The 12,543-nt window shown below is 42.3% G+C and overlaps 1 protein-coding gene across 1 annotated transcript in view; it reads right to left on the reverse strand.

Annotated features, from left to right (window-relative positions):
• The window catches only part of LOC137627878 (long-chain-fatty-acid--CoA ligase 1-like), a 39,926-nt gene that overhangs the window by 24,204 nt on the left and 3,179 nt on the right, over positions 1–12,543 (reverse strand). The window contains exons 2-3 of the mRNA XM_068359311.1: positions 10,939–11,208; positions 10,538–10,737 (exon numbers count right to left, since the gene is read on the reverse strand). Coding sequence (XP_068215412.1) covers positions 10,538–10,737; positions 10,939–11,208 — 470 coding nt within the window. The remainder of the gene's footprint in view (positions 1–10,537; positions 10,738–10,938; positions 11,209–12,543) is intronic.

Consider the following 12,543-nt stretch of genomic DNA (forward strand, 5'->3'; position numbering starts at 1 on the left):
ATAAAGCATTCTTTGACATAGGCAAAGATGGATTCTTAACTGAACACCATAAAGCTTCAGACGGGCCTCGTAAAGGTTTTTAAATAGAACTTAAGAGCTCTTACAGGACATAAGACTCTTTCTAGTTCATTTCCAACCATACGATAAGTTTGGAATATCGAACGATATTGGTCAAGGCCGAGAAGGCAGCTCGTGTTTGGCTAGAAAACCAAGTTGTAGAACATGTAGCCGTTTCGGATGAGAATCCGATGTTCTTGCTGAAGGTATGAATCTCACTGACTCTTTTAGCTGTGGCTAAGCATATCAGGAAAAGAGTCTTAAAGGTGAGATCTTTCAGGGAGGCTGATTGTAGCGGTTCGAACCTGTCTGACATAAGGAATCTTAGTACCACGTCTAAATTCCAACCAGGTGTAACCAAACGACGCTCCTTCGTGGTCTCAAAAGACTTAAGGAGGTCCTGTAGATCTTTATTGTTGGAAAGATCTAAGCCTCTGTGACGGAAGACTGATGCCAACATGCTTCTGTAACCCTTGATAGTGGGAGCTGAAAGAGATCGTTCTTTCCTCAGATATAAGAGAAAGTCAGCTATTTGAGTTACAGAGGTACTGGTCGAGGATACGGATACTGACTTGCACCAGTTTCGGAAGATTTCCCACTTCGATTGGTAGACTCTAAGGGTGGATGTTCTCCTTGCTCTAGCAATCGCTCTGGTTGCCTCCTTCGAAAAGCCTCTAACTCTCGAGAGTCTTTCGATAGTCTGAAGGCAGTCAGACGAAGAGCTTGGAGGCCTTGGTGTACCTTCTTTACGCGTGGCTGACGTAGAAGGTCCACCCTTGGGGGAAGTGTTCTGGGAACGTCTACTAGCCATCGAAGTACCTCGGTGAGCCATTCTCTCGCGGGCCAGAGGGAAGCAACTAGCGTCAACCTTGTCCCTTCGTGAGAGGCGAACTTCTGCAGTACCTTGTTGACAATCTTGAACGGAGGGAATGCATATAGATCTAGATGTGACCAATCTAGTAGAAAGGCATCTATATGAACTGCTGCTGGGTCCGGGATTGGTGAGCAAAATATTGGGAGCCTCTTGGTCATCGAGGTTGCGAGGAGATCTATGGTTGGCTGGCCCCAGGTGGCCCAAAGTCTCTTGCATACATCCTTGTGGAGGGTCCATTCTGTTGGAATTATTTGTCCCTCCCGACTGAGACAATCTGCCATGACATTCAAGTTGCCTTGGATGAACCTCGTTACTAGTGAAATGTCTAGACCTTTTGACCAGGTGAGGAGGTCCCTTGCGATCTCGTACCATGTCAGAGAGTAGGTCCCTCCTTGCTTGGAGATGTACGCCAAAGCCGTGGTGTTGTCCGAGTTCACCTCCACCACTTTGCCTTGAAGGAGAGACCTGAAGCTTTTCCAGGTCAGACGTACTGCCAGTAGCTTCTTGCAGTTGAAATGCATTGTCCTTTGACTCGAGTTCCATAATCCCGAGCATTCCCTACCGTCTAATGTCGCATCCCAGCCTACGTCCGATGCGTCCGAGAAGAGAACGTGGTTGGGAGTCTGAACAGTCCGGGGAAGACCCTCTCTAAGGTTGATATAGTCCTTTCACCAAGTCAGACCAGACTTTATCTTTCCGGAAACCGGGATCGAGACCGCTTCTAGCGTCTTGTCCTTTTTCCAGTGAAAAGCTAGATGGTATAGAAGAGGACGGAGGTGTAGTCTTCCTAGTGACACAAATTGATCCACGGATGACAGTGTCCCTACCAGACTCATCCACAGCCTGACTGGGCAGCGTTCCTTCTTCAGCATCTTCTGGATGGATAGCAGGGCTGGGGGTTGATCGTCTTATTCAGCAACGTCCTCATCAGAGGGTTCCTCATCCGAAACTGATGAGGAAACGGCAACGGAGTGGGCAACGTCTGACTCGCTGAATCCGGTCGCCCTGGTGGATGCGTGACGGAGCCGGTCGCAATATCATGGCACTGCTGCACAGTCTGTGAACTGTCAACAACCATGGGTGCGCGAGGAAGTACAGCGTCAACCCGAAACTGTCTAGACTGTCTGGGTTGTGCAGTCAACACCCTACCGGGTTGCTGAGGTTGACGCACTGCGTCACAACAAGTCACCTCTGCTGGTTGTTGAACGTCTTCCTAGTGATACACTGAACGTCAACAACCACCTCCGAGCGTCGCTTAACGTCAACGTGCGACTGGCAACCCACACTGGGTCGCATCGGTGGAGGAACCACCTCAACTGGCAGACGCGAGTAGGATACCTCAGCGTCAACAGGGCGCACAACCAACCGGTTGGAAGGTTGTTGGCCAGAAGGTTCTTCTCCGTATTAAAGTCCTCTATCAAGGACACAAGCTTGGACTGCATGTCTTGCAGCAAAGCCCATTTAGGGTCTAGGGAGCAGTTGTGGCAACAGACGGGGTTAGCGACTGAGGCGGAACCATTTACCATCCCTGGAAGCCTTGTTATGTGTGACATAATAGTACAGCAAAACTTCAAAGGCTCGACAAAAGTTGAGAAGTTGACCTGTAAACAACTTGGAGCGTCTCCTGGCTAGGCGCCAGGGCGAGTCTACCAGAATTGAGATGTCTATCTGGGCAGAGGCATGAACTCCCAAGCCGAGAACTTCTCTCGTGTCCTATCAGACTCTCGCTCTATAAGCCAGTTTAAAAGAAGGGAAATCAAAGGCTGTATCCCTAAAACTCCTGCTGGTGCAAAAACCAGTCGCCTAGCCAACGTAACGCTCTCTAGGAGAGCGAGAGAGCACTAGCTTAAAAACAACGGCTTTGAAGTAGCTAGGCCTAGTGTAAGTTCTGACGTTAGGCGAACGAGGAGCAGCAGTTACAAGATCCGGACGAAGATCCTTAAAAAATCATCATGATTTAATTAAAGTCCATAGGAGGCTAAGCAGCTTAAGGCTCCTCTCCAAATGACAGAGTCCTCAAAGGAATATCAGTAGGAGGGACAACAGCACTTTCTCATCTACAGGAACCTTGTCCGAGAAAAGCTAGGTTATCTCAGTGAGGGTCTCACTGGTGCATTAGCAGCAGACCAGAAGGCAACGTTATGTAACTGCTTGACAGTCTGTGAACTGTCAAAAACTGAACTGTCAACCACAACAGGTGCGTGAGGACATACAGCACTGGTGCATTAGTAGCAGACCAGAAGGCAACGTCATGTCACTGCTTGACAGTCTGTGAACTGTCAACCACAACAGGTGCGTGAGGACATATAGTGTTCACTCGAGACTGCTTTGACTGTCTATACTGAGCAGTCAAAACAACTCTAGAATGCGGAGGTTGACGCACCGCGTCAAAACAAAACAACTTAGGTTGTTGTTGTAACTCGCGAACGTCAACGGAGGGTTCCGTGCGTCTGTGAACGTCAACGTGCGGCTGGCAGGGTACACTGCGCATGGGTGGTGGAACTCTCACAGCCGGAGTGCGGGAGCAGGTAGCGTCAGCGTCTACTGTACGCACAACCGTGGTTGGTTGTAGGCTAACGGGTGCAGCGTCAATCTTCTCCGCACGATACTCCTACATAAAAGATGCTAACTGTGTCTGCATAGACTGTAGCAAAGACCACTTAGGGTCTACAGCAGCAGGTGCGGCAACAGACGGTGTTACTGCCTGTTGCGGTACCGCTTTGCCTCTCTTAGGAGGTGAGCAGTCGTCGGAAGACTGCAGCGAATCCGAACTGACCCAGTGGCTACAACTGGGCCGTTGGACTTGCGCGGAAGGGACCGACTTGCACTTAATAAGCTGCGAGACCTTAGTCCATGGTTTCTTACGAGAAACCTCTTCCGCAGACGAGAAGTAAATGGGCTCTCTCGTCTTTGTGTGGGTGGGGCGATCTTGGGTAGATACGCCCGAAACCACGGAGGGAAACGTCTGTTCGTTGATCAAGGCCTGACGAACCCATAAGTCGTTCGACATTACTTCTCCCCTGGGCTTGGGAGCTTGCAAGAGGTCCCGGACTAGGTGAACGACAGGCACGAACAGACGAACCCTCGGACGCAACACTGTAACACTTTGTGCATATCACTTTATCACTTCGATTTTCTGTTTTGCACTTATTTCACTGAAATTGAAACTTTTACTGATTTCTACCTGAAACACGCAATTCTACCCTTCATTAAAAGGTAGTAATTGCGAAAACAGTCGTATAATGCAGCTCATTAATACTAGCAAAAACAGAAAACATATATAAAGATAAAGAATTCAGTGGCTGGGAAAGAGACTAAACACTAGTTCAAATAAACAACGTTTACAATCTCTCACCGCACATAGCCTGGGGACAAGAATAAAACCCTAGAAACGTTTTACCTTCTTCCCCGTACAGCGACTAGGGAGGAGAGTAACACGAGAACAACTTTACCCGCTTGAACGGAACGTTTTTTTCTCCTCTCTCTCCCTCCGTCTCTATCTCTCTCTTTCTTTCTCTCTTGATTTCGCACCTGAGAGAAGAGCCCAATTATATATCGTCAAAACATGTTATTTGGCTAAAGGAAAAAAACTGAAAGGTTTTCCACATTAAAAGTTCCTTTAATTTAGAATTTAAACCATTTAAGCTAAGAAAGAATGAACGAAACGTTAGAATCGATTTACTCTTACTGCAAAGTGAAACCGTGATACACTCTCTCTCTATCGTAACGATAGAGCGCAAGTTGAACGTCCTGAACGTCAACAACTGCGTAGTCTAAAAAAAACTAAACGTTAGTTCATCTTTGAAAACAGTACGAGACTGTCAAAGAAATTCTTTCATAAAACATTAAATTTAAAAAGTTTTAAATTCTTTAAAGGCTAAATACGATATAACGGGCTCAACGTTGATTAACTTCGGTTCCAAGTTAGGACCGCCTACTATCAGGAAAGGTCGCATATAAACATAAAAATTTATTTTTATATGTTTATAATAAATGGAAAGTTAATCGAAGAGGCCTAATAAAGGCGGAGAGATATAAAATATATAGATCTATAACGTGTTAAGCAAAAATTACTAAAAACCTAAACACACTTCCGTCTAAGGGAAGGGTCGGCCATTTAAAAGTGAAAGAGAGTCCATACTTTCTTTGTCACCATAATTAAATCTATCCAAAACGAGTTCAAGTTTTGAGATGAAGATAAAACCCCTGCATAGCGAAAGCTCAAAACTAGAATAGTGTACTTCACCAAATAGTTGTGAAAACAAATCCAGTTAGTAACAGCGTATTTAGTAGGTCTTGCCAGTGGCACGACAGAGAGAAAATTGGTTCTGTGTTGACATGGAGTACTTGAGTACCTGCTCGACAGATGGCGCAGTTGATGTACACCCCCACCTGTATAGCGATCGCTGGCGTATTTTGTCCTTAGGTTTTTCTGTCGGGCAGCAGAGCTGACAGCTATATGATCACCGGCTAAGTTTAATATTGAAAATTCTGGTCTTGAAATTTTTTTTTATTTATCTTTCAACTTGTATGATTTTCCTACAAAATATATTCTTTTGTACTTAATAATAAAAACTACAAATAAATAAACAATTTTATTTTTTGCATTTGAGCTCATGGCTGTGAGCAAAGTCACTCCAATATCAAATACACGTTACAATCTTCAACCTCAATCCACAAACACTTGCCAAATTTTTTAAGCTAGCAATCTGATAAGCAGCTTTTCATATTGGCTCAGAGCCCACAAATATATAACTTGATAAGCAGCTTATCAAGTACTGAAAACAACAGGAACAGACTGTCAAAAATAACTTTACCGTGCAAAGTTTGAACTCCAGAATGACTACCAGTTGAATCCGACTGCCCATCTAAACTTCCAAGCCATGCCCCCTAATTATTCTGGTTTCCACAAAGGAAAATAATTTTATTCTAATTCACCTGGTTCAAACAAAATAAATTATACTGATGTCTGAAAAGTTGAGGATTAATTAAAATACAGTATGTTATTAAGACTAGTGTGAATGACAACAAATGCTACAATTAATTCCCCATTATGTAAGTACTGTACCAGTATAAAAAAATTTTAAAATTTGTATTTTTCCTAGCATTACAAATCCCAGTCTTATAAAAATAGGGATATATCTTCAGCTGCCCTGGAGCAGCCATGGTATCGTAAGCAAGGAAGTTGGTAGCATGAAGGGGAAGCACTGCTGATCCACCACCTGTCATGAAATAGCCACTTTTGTCTTTAGGGCTAGGGCTGAGGAGGGGGGGGGGATTTAATCCAAATTACTCGGGTTCGTATAGCTAGGAAATACATTACTTTTACTATGTGTTTTGTTCCTACCCTTATACAAATCTTTAGATTAGAGAGAGGCAATCACTGGTGGGAGCAAGTCCCCCTACAACGAAACTGGATGGTTCGTCCTTCCTCCTCCTGTAAGGGAGCAAGGAAGGTGACTTACACAAGCTCAAACAGCCAATTATAGGAATCTAGACACTGCTAGAGCCTTAGCCAGTGCATACTGGCTTAAAAGGAAGCCAAGACTAGGACATGAAAACCTATCTTCATGACAAGAAGATGGCTTTGGCAGTATCAAACCAGGCACATCGAAAGAAATGTCCAGTTTAAGACACCGATGTATCCTCACCCTTGCCAGGAGTAAAAAGAGTTGCTTTTTGGGCGATGCAATCTGCAAGAAAAGAACCCAGTACTGTAAGTCACCTGCATCAGACGTCCAACCAGCATGTGATAGTTGTGGCTGCTGCATCCCCTTGAGAGGGGAACATGAAAGAGGTAGAAGAGCCTGTTATTCTACCTCTCCTTGAAACATATGCGAAATGTGTGACCTTAGCAGGGTGCATACCAAATCCTGTAAGGAAGCTGGGAGTGTTAAAGAACTACCGAGTAGCCACCTCAGGACCCCAAGGAAAGGTGTCGAAGGATCTGTGGGCAACGTCTTTCGGTACAGAGAGACAAATGTGATCCTACATCTTCAGACCTAACCTTTGGCTAAAAGTATGTCAAAATGTAAACCGAAAGGCTATTGACAGTGACAGAGGATACATAGGAGAGGTATGCAGTGACTAAAGTCACATCTGTAAGCAGGCAGCCTCACCAAGTCAGAATGAACAGTGTTTGGACACTTTCTTCTTGCTCCTGCTGGGGCAATGAGAAGGCTGTAATGCTCACATGTGAGGTGTCAAGTCGTCCTCGAATAGCACTGCAGTACCCCAATGTGACACCAGACATTTCCGTGCCAACTTGCACAGAGTGGCAGGACTGGCTCTGAAACTTGTGTTTGAGATAGACTAGTAGTGGGTATTCATAACAATCTGTCAGATGACAAAGTCGACAATCCCTCAAAAATTTAAAATGAAGAGCCTGAAAATCTTCTACTCTTTTGCCAAAGCAGAAAAGTGAGACAGTCTTAAGATAAAACTCCTGGGAAGCCCTCCTCAAATAGGCAAAAGGGCTATGTGCCAGTGAGGACGAGGACCATCTCAGAATCTTAGTTCCAGAATATGCAGTAGTGCTCGAAACCTCCTTCAAGCATGGACTGAGCCTCCACAAGGTGGGATCCAGGCAACATAGAGGAGCCTCTACTTCACCAATTCTTGACACGGGAAGAAGAGACAGGCTTGAGGGAAAGACCATAAAATTCCCTTTTAACATTGACAGGAGGTGGGAGTTGTTGTGCTCTGAGGATTATAACCATCCCACCCAAGGAACCAAGTCCAAGGGTAGGCAACACTGCCTTCTGAGGAGGGACAAACTCTACCGAGAAGATTCTTCGCCAGTGGCAGGTAAGAAAGTCCTGGGTTAGCTGAAAAGTACTATGACCACAAATACACATTCTCTACATTCCCCCATTTTAGTCTCTCTCTTTCTCCGGATCTACCCGAGACCTAGTAGAACAGGACACTAATCAACTTTGAAGAGGGAGGGCAGGGCACACCAGAGAATCCCATGAAAGAGACCAGAGAGGTGGGCGAACACTTTCCACTCTACCTGGATGGTGTGGGTACTTGATTCCTTGAGGGAACGTTACCTATTGTCAGTATGTCAAAAGTATCTGCCATAATGGTCTCACAATCGACCTGAAGAGTCCTTTTTCACTATCAGGCAGGCACGTACAGGTGACACTTGGTACGAATCGGGTAATTCCGTCCTGATGTCGGGACATTCTTCTTCTTCTTCTTCTTCTTCTTATTACAAGCTAAGCTATAACCCTATTTGGAAAAGCAAGATGCTATGAGCCCAGGGGCTCCAACAGGGAAAAATAGCCCTGTGAGGAAAAGAAATATGGAAATGAATAAACTACAAAAGAAGAATTGTTTGATAATCTCAGGGCTGTCAGGTGTTTGAGGACAGAGGAGAATGTGGGAAAAATAGGCTAGAATATTCAATGCATGTACTGTACATAGCAAAGAAAAAATTAGCCGTAATCAGAGAGAGGGACCCAATGTAGTACTGTCTGGCAGTCAATGGACCCAAACTCTCTGAGTTATGGTCCGAATTATCCTCTTCTTGATCGAAAGAGGTAGAACACTCCAAAGGAGAGGGCGAGGGTGTGCTGATTACAGTAACTCCCTCGCATGAAACTTTTAATCACAAATAAATACAAATAAAGATCTGACCATCAAAAGAGCAGTGTGACAGTACATTTGTATCCCTTGAGACTAAAGAAAAAAGTGGCTATTCTATGACAGGAGGGTGGGCAGAGCTTCCCCTTAGTACACCCTGTCATTAACCAATGACCTAGCCATTCCTGCAGTGAAATTACGAACATTGTAAAGTACCGTACATAATACAATATTGTATAATTTAATACCACTACACTACAGTATATTTACAAATCTGTTTCCCTACAGAATCTTGGTTTTTCTCAACAGTAAAGGCGCTGTCCCACAAGCGAAATTCGGGTGGGCTTTTTCTGAATTTGTCGTTGACATCAAGTCGTAATCAGGTTGTCACACACGTTTTTCTTCATGGTCTGGTTGATGTCGTCAAAGCGTAAACAAACCATCTCAGCGGTGACTTCCCGGACTGATAAAACAACTATGCCTAATAACACAAAGTACTTCTGGATTGGGCTTGTATGTGTTTGATGATGTTGCATAGAATAAGAAGAAAAAAAATAAGTCTGGGTTTAGCTCTGGTTAACACGATGTGAAAAGGAAAGCATATATTATAGATTAGCGAAGGGACTGAGCTTGGAAGACAAGGTAACCATGAAGAATTGGATTAGGCTGACAAAAGAACAGTTCAATCATCTATTCAGGAAAGTTTTCCCTGAATCGTATGGTGATTTTTTTTTTTTTTCTTTTTTTTGAGACCTGTTTCCATGAAACTATCATGCTTATGATCCCATAGGCTTCTTCCGATGACTTGAAATTTGCGCTCAAGATTTAAAAAAATGGTAAAGTCAACGGTATCGAAAGGTTGAATTTGATCCGTAACATTTTCAAAATTCGTGACAACTGCACCAAAAAGTCATCAAAACACGAAAAGTCAACATCAAATAAAAAGTCAAAATTTCGCAAGTGTGACAGCACCTTAACACAGTATTTCTATACCTGTGTACATACTTATTCTGGTTTAAGTACTATGTTCATGTTTTGTTAAGTATACATAAAAGTATCTGACTTATAGTACTCTGAAATTTGAGTCACAATTATTTCTATTATTATTATTATTATTTGCTAAGCTACAACCCTAGTTGGCAAAGCAGGATACTATAGGCCCAGGGGCACCAAAAGGGAAAATAGCTCGGTGAGGAAAGGAAACGAAAAAATAAAATATTTTAAGAGCAACAACATAAAAATAAATATTGCCTATATAAACTATAAAAACTTTAACAAAACAAGAGGAAGAGAATTAAGATAGAATAGTGTGCCCGAATGCACCCTCAAACACGAGAACTCTAACCCAAGACAGTGGAAGACCATGGTACAGAGGCTATGGCACTACCCAAGATTAGAGAACAATGGTTTGATTTTAGAGTGTCTTCTCCTACAAGAGCTGCTTACCATAGCTAAAGACTCTCTTCTACCCTTACAAAGAGGAAAGTAGCCACTGAACAATTACAGTGCAATAAGAAAAATTGTTTGGTAATCTCAGTGTTGTCAGGGATATGAGGCAGAGGACAATATGTAAAGAATATGCCAGACTATTCGGTGTGTGTGTGTGTGTGTGTAGGCAAAAGGAAAATGAACCGTAACCAGAGAGAAGGATCCAATATACTACTGTCTAGCCAGTCAAAAGACCCCATAACTCTCTAGCAGTAGTATCTCAAAGGGTGGGTGGTGCCCAGGCCAACCTACTATCTCTTACAGTAGAGCAAAGTGATTTCCCAAGACCTGACACATTTCTTATAAAAATACGCATCGGAAACTGGGAAATGAAGTAAAGGTGAGCAGCTTTGCTATTTACAATGAACCGTGCAAAGTCCTTTTTCAAATGAAGTCTCTAGAGGGCTTAAATATGTGGAATGTCATTATTAGGATAGGGTGATCAATTTCCTAGGTAAGTGTTTAGAATCAATAACTGTCTGAGGGTCAAGGGAAGAACAAAATAAAACAACCTCAGTAAGAAATACATACCAACTCAGGAATATCACTTGCTGCCCCTAGAGATTCAATCTCCTCGAAGAATTTTATAGTAATTCCAAGTGCTCTTGCTCTTTCTGCTGTCTCTGGGGTGACATCCTTAATGGCTATAAGTAACTTGAGACACTTAGGAGGTGACTGAAGTAACTGGCTCATCTTTCTGTCATCTTGGCAAACCACTGTTGTAATAGAAGCTGTGGAAAGGAAATGATAGAACAATGAATAAGCGGAAAACTTCTTTTGTACAGCAAAACTGAATGTTGTATTATAAATAAAATCTGGTTCAAAACTGAGACATCCAACATACAGTATACATATTTTTCTTCACTGTACCCTTCTTACATCAGGTTAAGATCCCTAAAATAATAAGGCACTTCAAGAGCTTAAATGCTTACCTTGGTTTATGATGAAATTGCAGGCTTCTGGTCCCAGAGTGTCGTAAAGAGGGACAATGACCATTGACTGGCAATACAATCCCTGTTCTGTTAATATCCATTCTGGGCAATTCTGACTATAGATGCCAACAAAGGTTTCAGGGCCAGGTTTAAGGTCCGACGCTACAAGGCCAGCTCCAAAGTTCTTGGCTCTCAAAAGGGCTTCGTTATAATGTAACCATGTGTACGGTTTTCCTGGTCCCTCACGAGATCCTAAACATGGACCGTTATCTGTAAAGAAAGGAGAAGATTAAATTTTGTGAGGTAATACAAATATTTTCTTAAAAAGCATGAGGGTCAATTTAATAAGAATTCTGATACTCGTACAGTATTATCTTCATGTAATAATAGTTTGTAAATTTTTTATTGTATGTTAATATTTCAAATGGTTTTTATTGCCAATCTGTGGTCTTTTTTTAAATCTTAAGTGAATGAAATACATGGTCAATCTCATCTTTTCCTATATATTCATTCATCTACCTCATGACGTCATCTCTAAAACAATATATGATTTATCAATTTCCAATGTTTTCAAACGTCACCCACTTTTCCTGATGTGAAAAATAAATTCCATAATTCCTTAATCATAAGTTAGTCATGCAAAAACCAGTCTGTGAAATATTGTTAGAAATTCAGTAAGAACTGTATTAAGCTACGAAATTTCTCAAAGATCACTGATTTTAGTATTAACTTTTACAATGGAATACCTGACCTACTAAAAGCTATGTGGCATTTTCCAATAGACCACAACTAAGTTGATGGGAGATGTAATGGTTACGTTAAGATTCTTAAGGGGAAACATTGTCTTTGGAAAGCGTGTTGTCACCTATGTGACTATATTCAATAAATGCCATATTTGAAGGTACTGTACTTTATACACAGTACTGTAGTCTCAAAGCAGCTATTACTGAAGAAGTACTTTAAATGTCAAATATGCTTTCTCTCACAGGTTTTAATTGTGATATTTTGATGAACTGTGACATAAATTGCCATGTCAAGTGTTCCCACTAAAATTCAAGAGTACAATGCCATATTACAATGCTGTAACGATGGCATTATAATGCAAAACCTTCGTTGCAGGATCAGATTACGTTGCAGGGGTATCGAGAGGCAGTCAATAACACCCAGACAGAAAAGAATAAAGTACAGCATACATCCAAAATAAAGGAGGTCCTCAGGTTAAGACAATCTCAAGTTACGACGATTCGCCATTACAAATAGGCTCCCATAAGGTACTTAACAAAATCATCATAACTCAATTTCAAGTTACGATGTTTGAATCATTAATACGTCAAACTACTTTGCCAATTTGGAGAGCAGCAAACATCGTCGCCTGGCTGCAGAGTAGTAGGCTACGTTACATGTCACTTTAGCATTATTTCACCATCTTTGTTTACTAATTTATTCTTTTTTTATTTTTGTGCCTTTTATTGTTGTGTAACATTTCTGGAAAGCAGGAGAGAGACTTCTAATGGCAGTGTATCCAAAAAGATGAAAACCACTACAATGGAACAAAGTAGGCATAGTGCAGCAAAACAAAAATGGGGAATAATGGAACGGAATCGT

The sequence above is a fragment of the Palaemon carinicauda genome, chromosome 35, assembly GCF_036898095.1.
Source record: "Palaemon carinicauda isolate YSFRI2023 chromosome 35, ASM3689809v2, whole genome shotgun sequence".
NCBI classification, from domain to species: domain Eukaryota; kingdom Metazoa; phylum Arthropoda; class Malacostraca; order Decapoda; family Palaemonidae; genus Palaemon; species Palaemon carinicauda.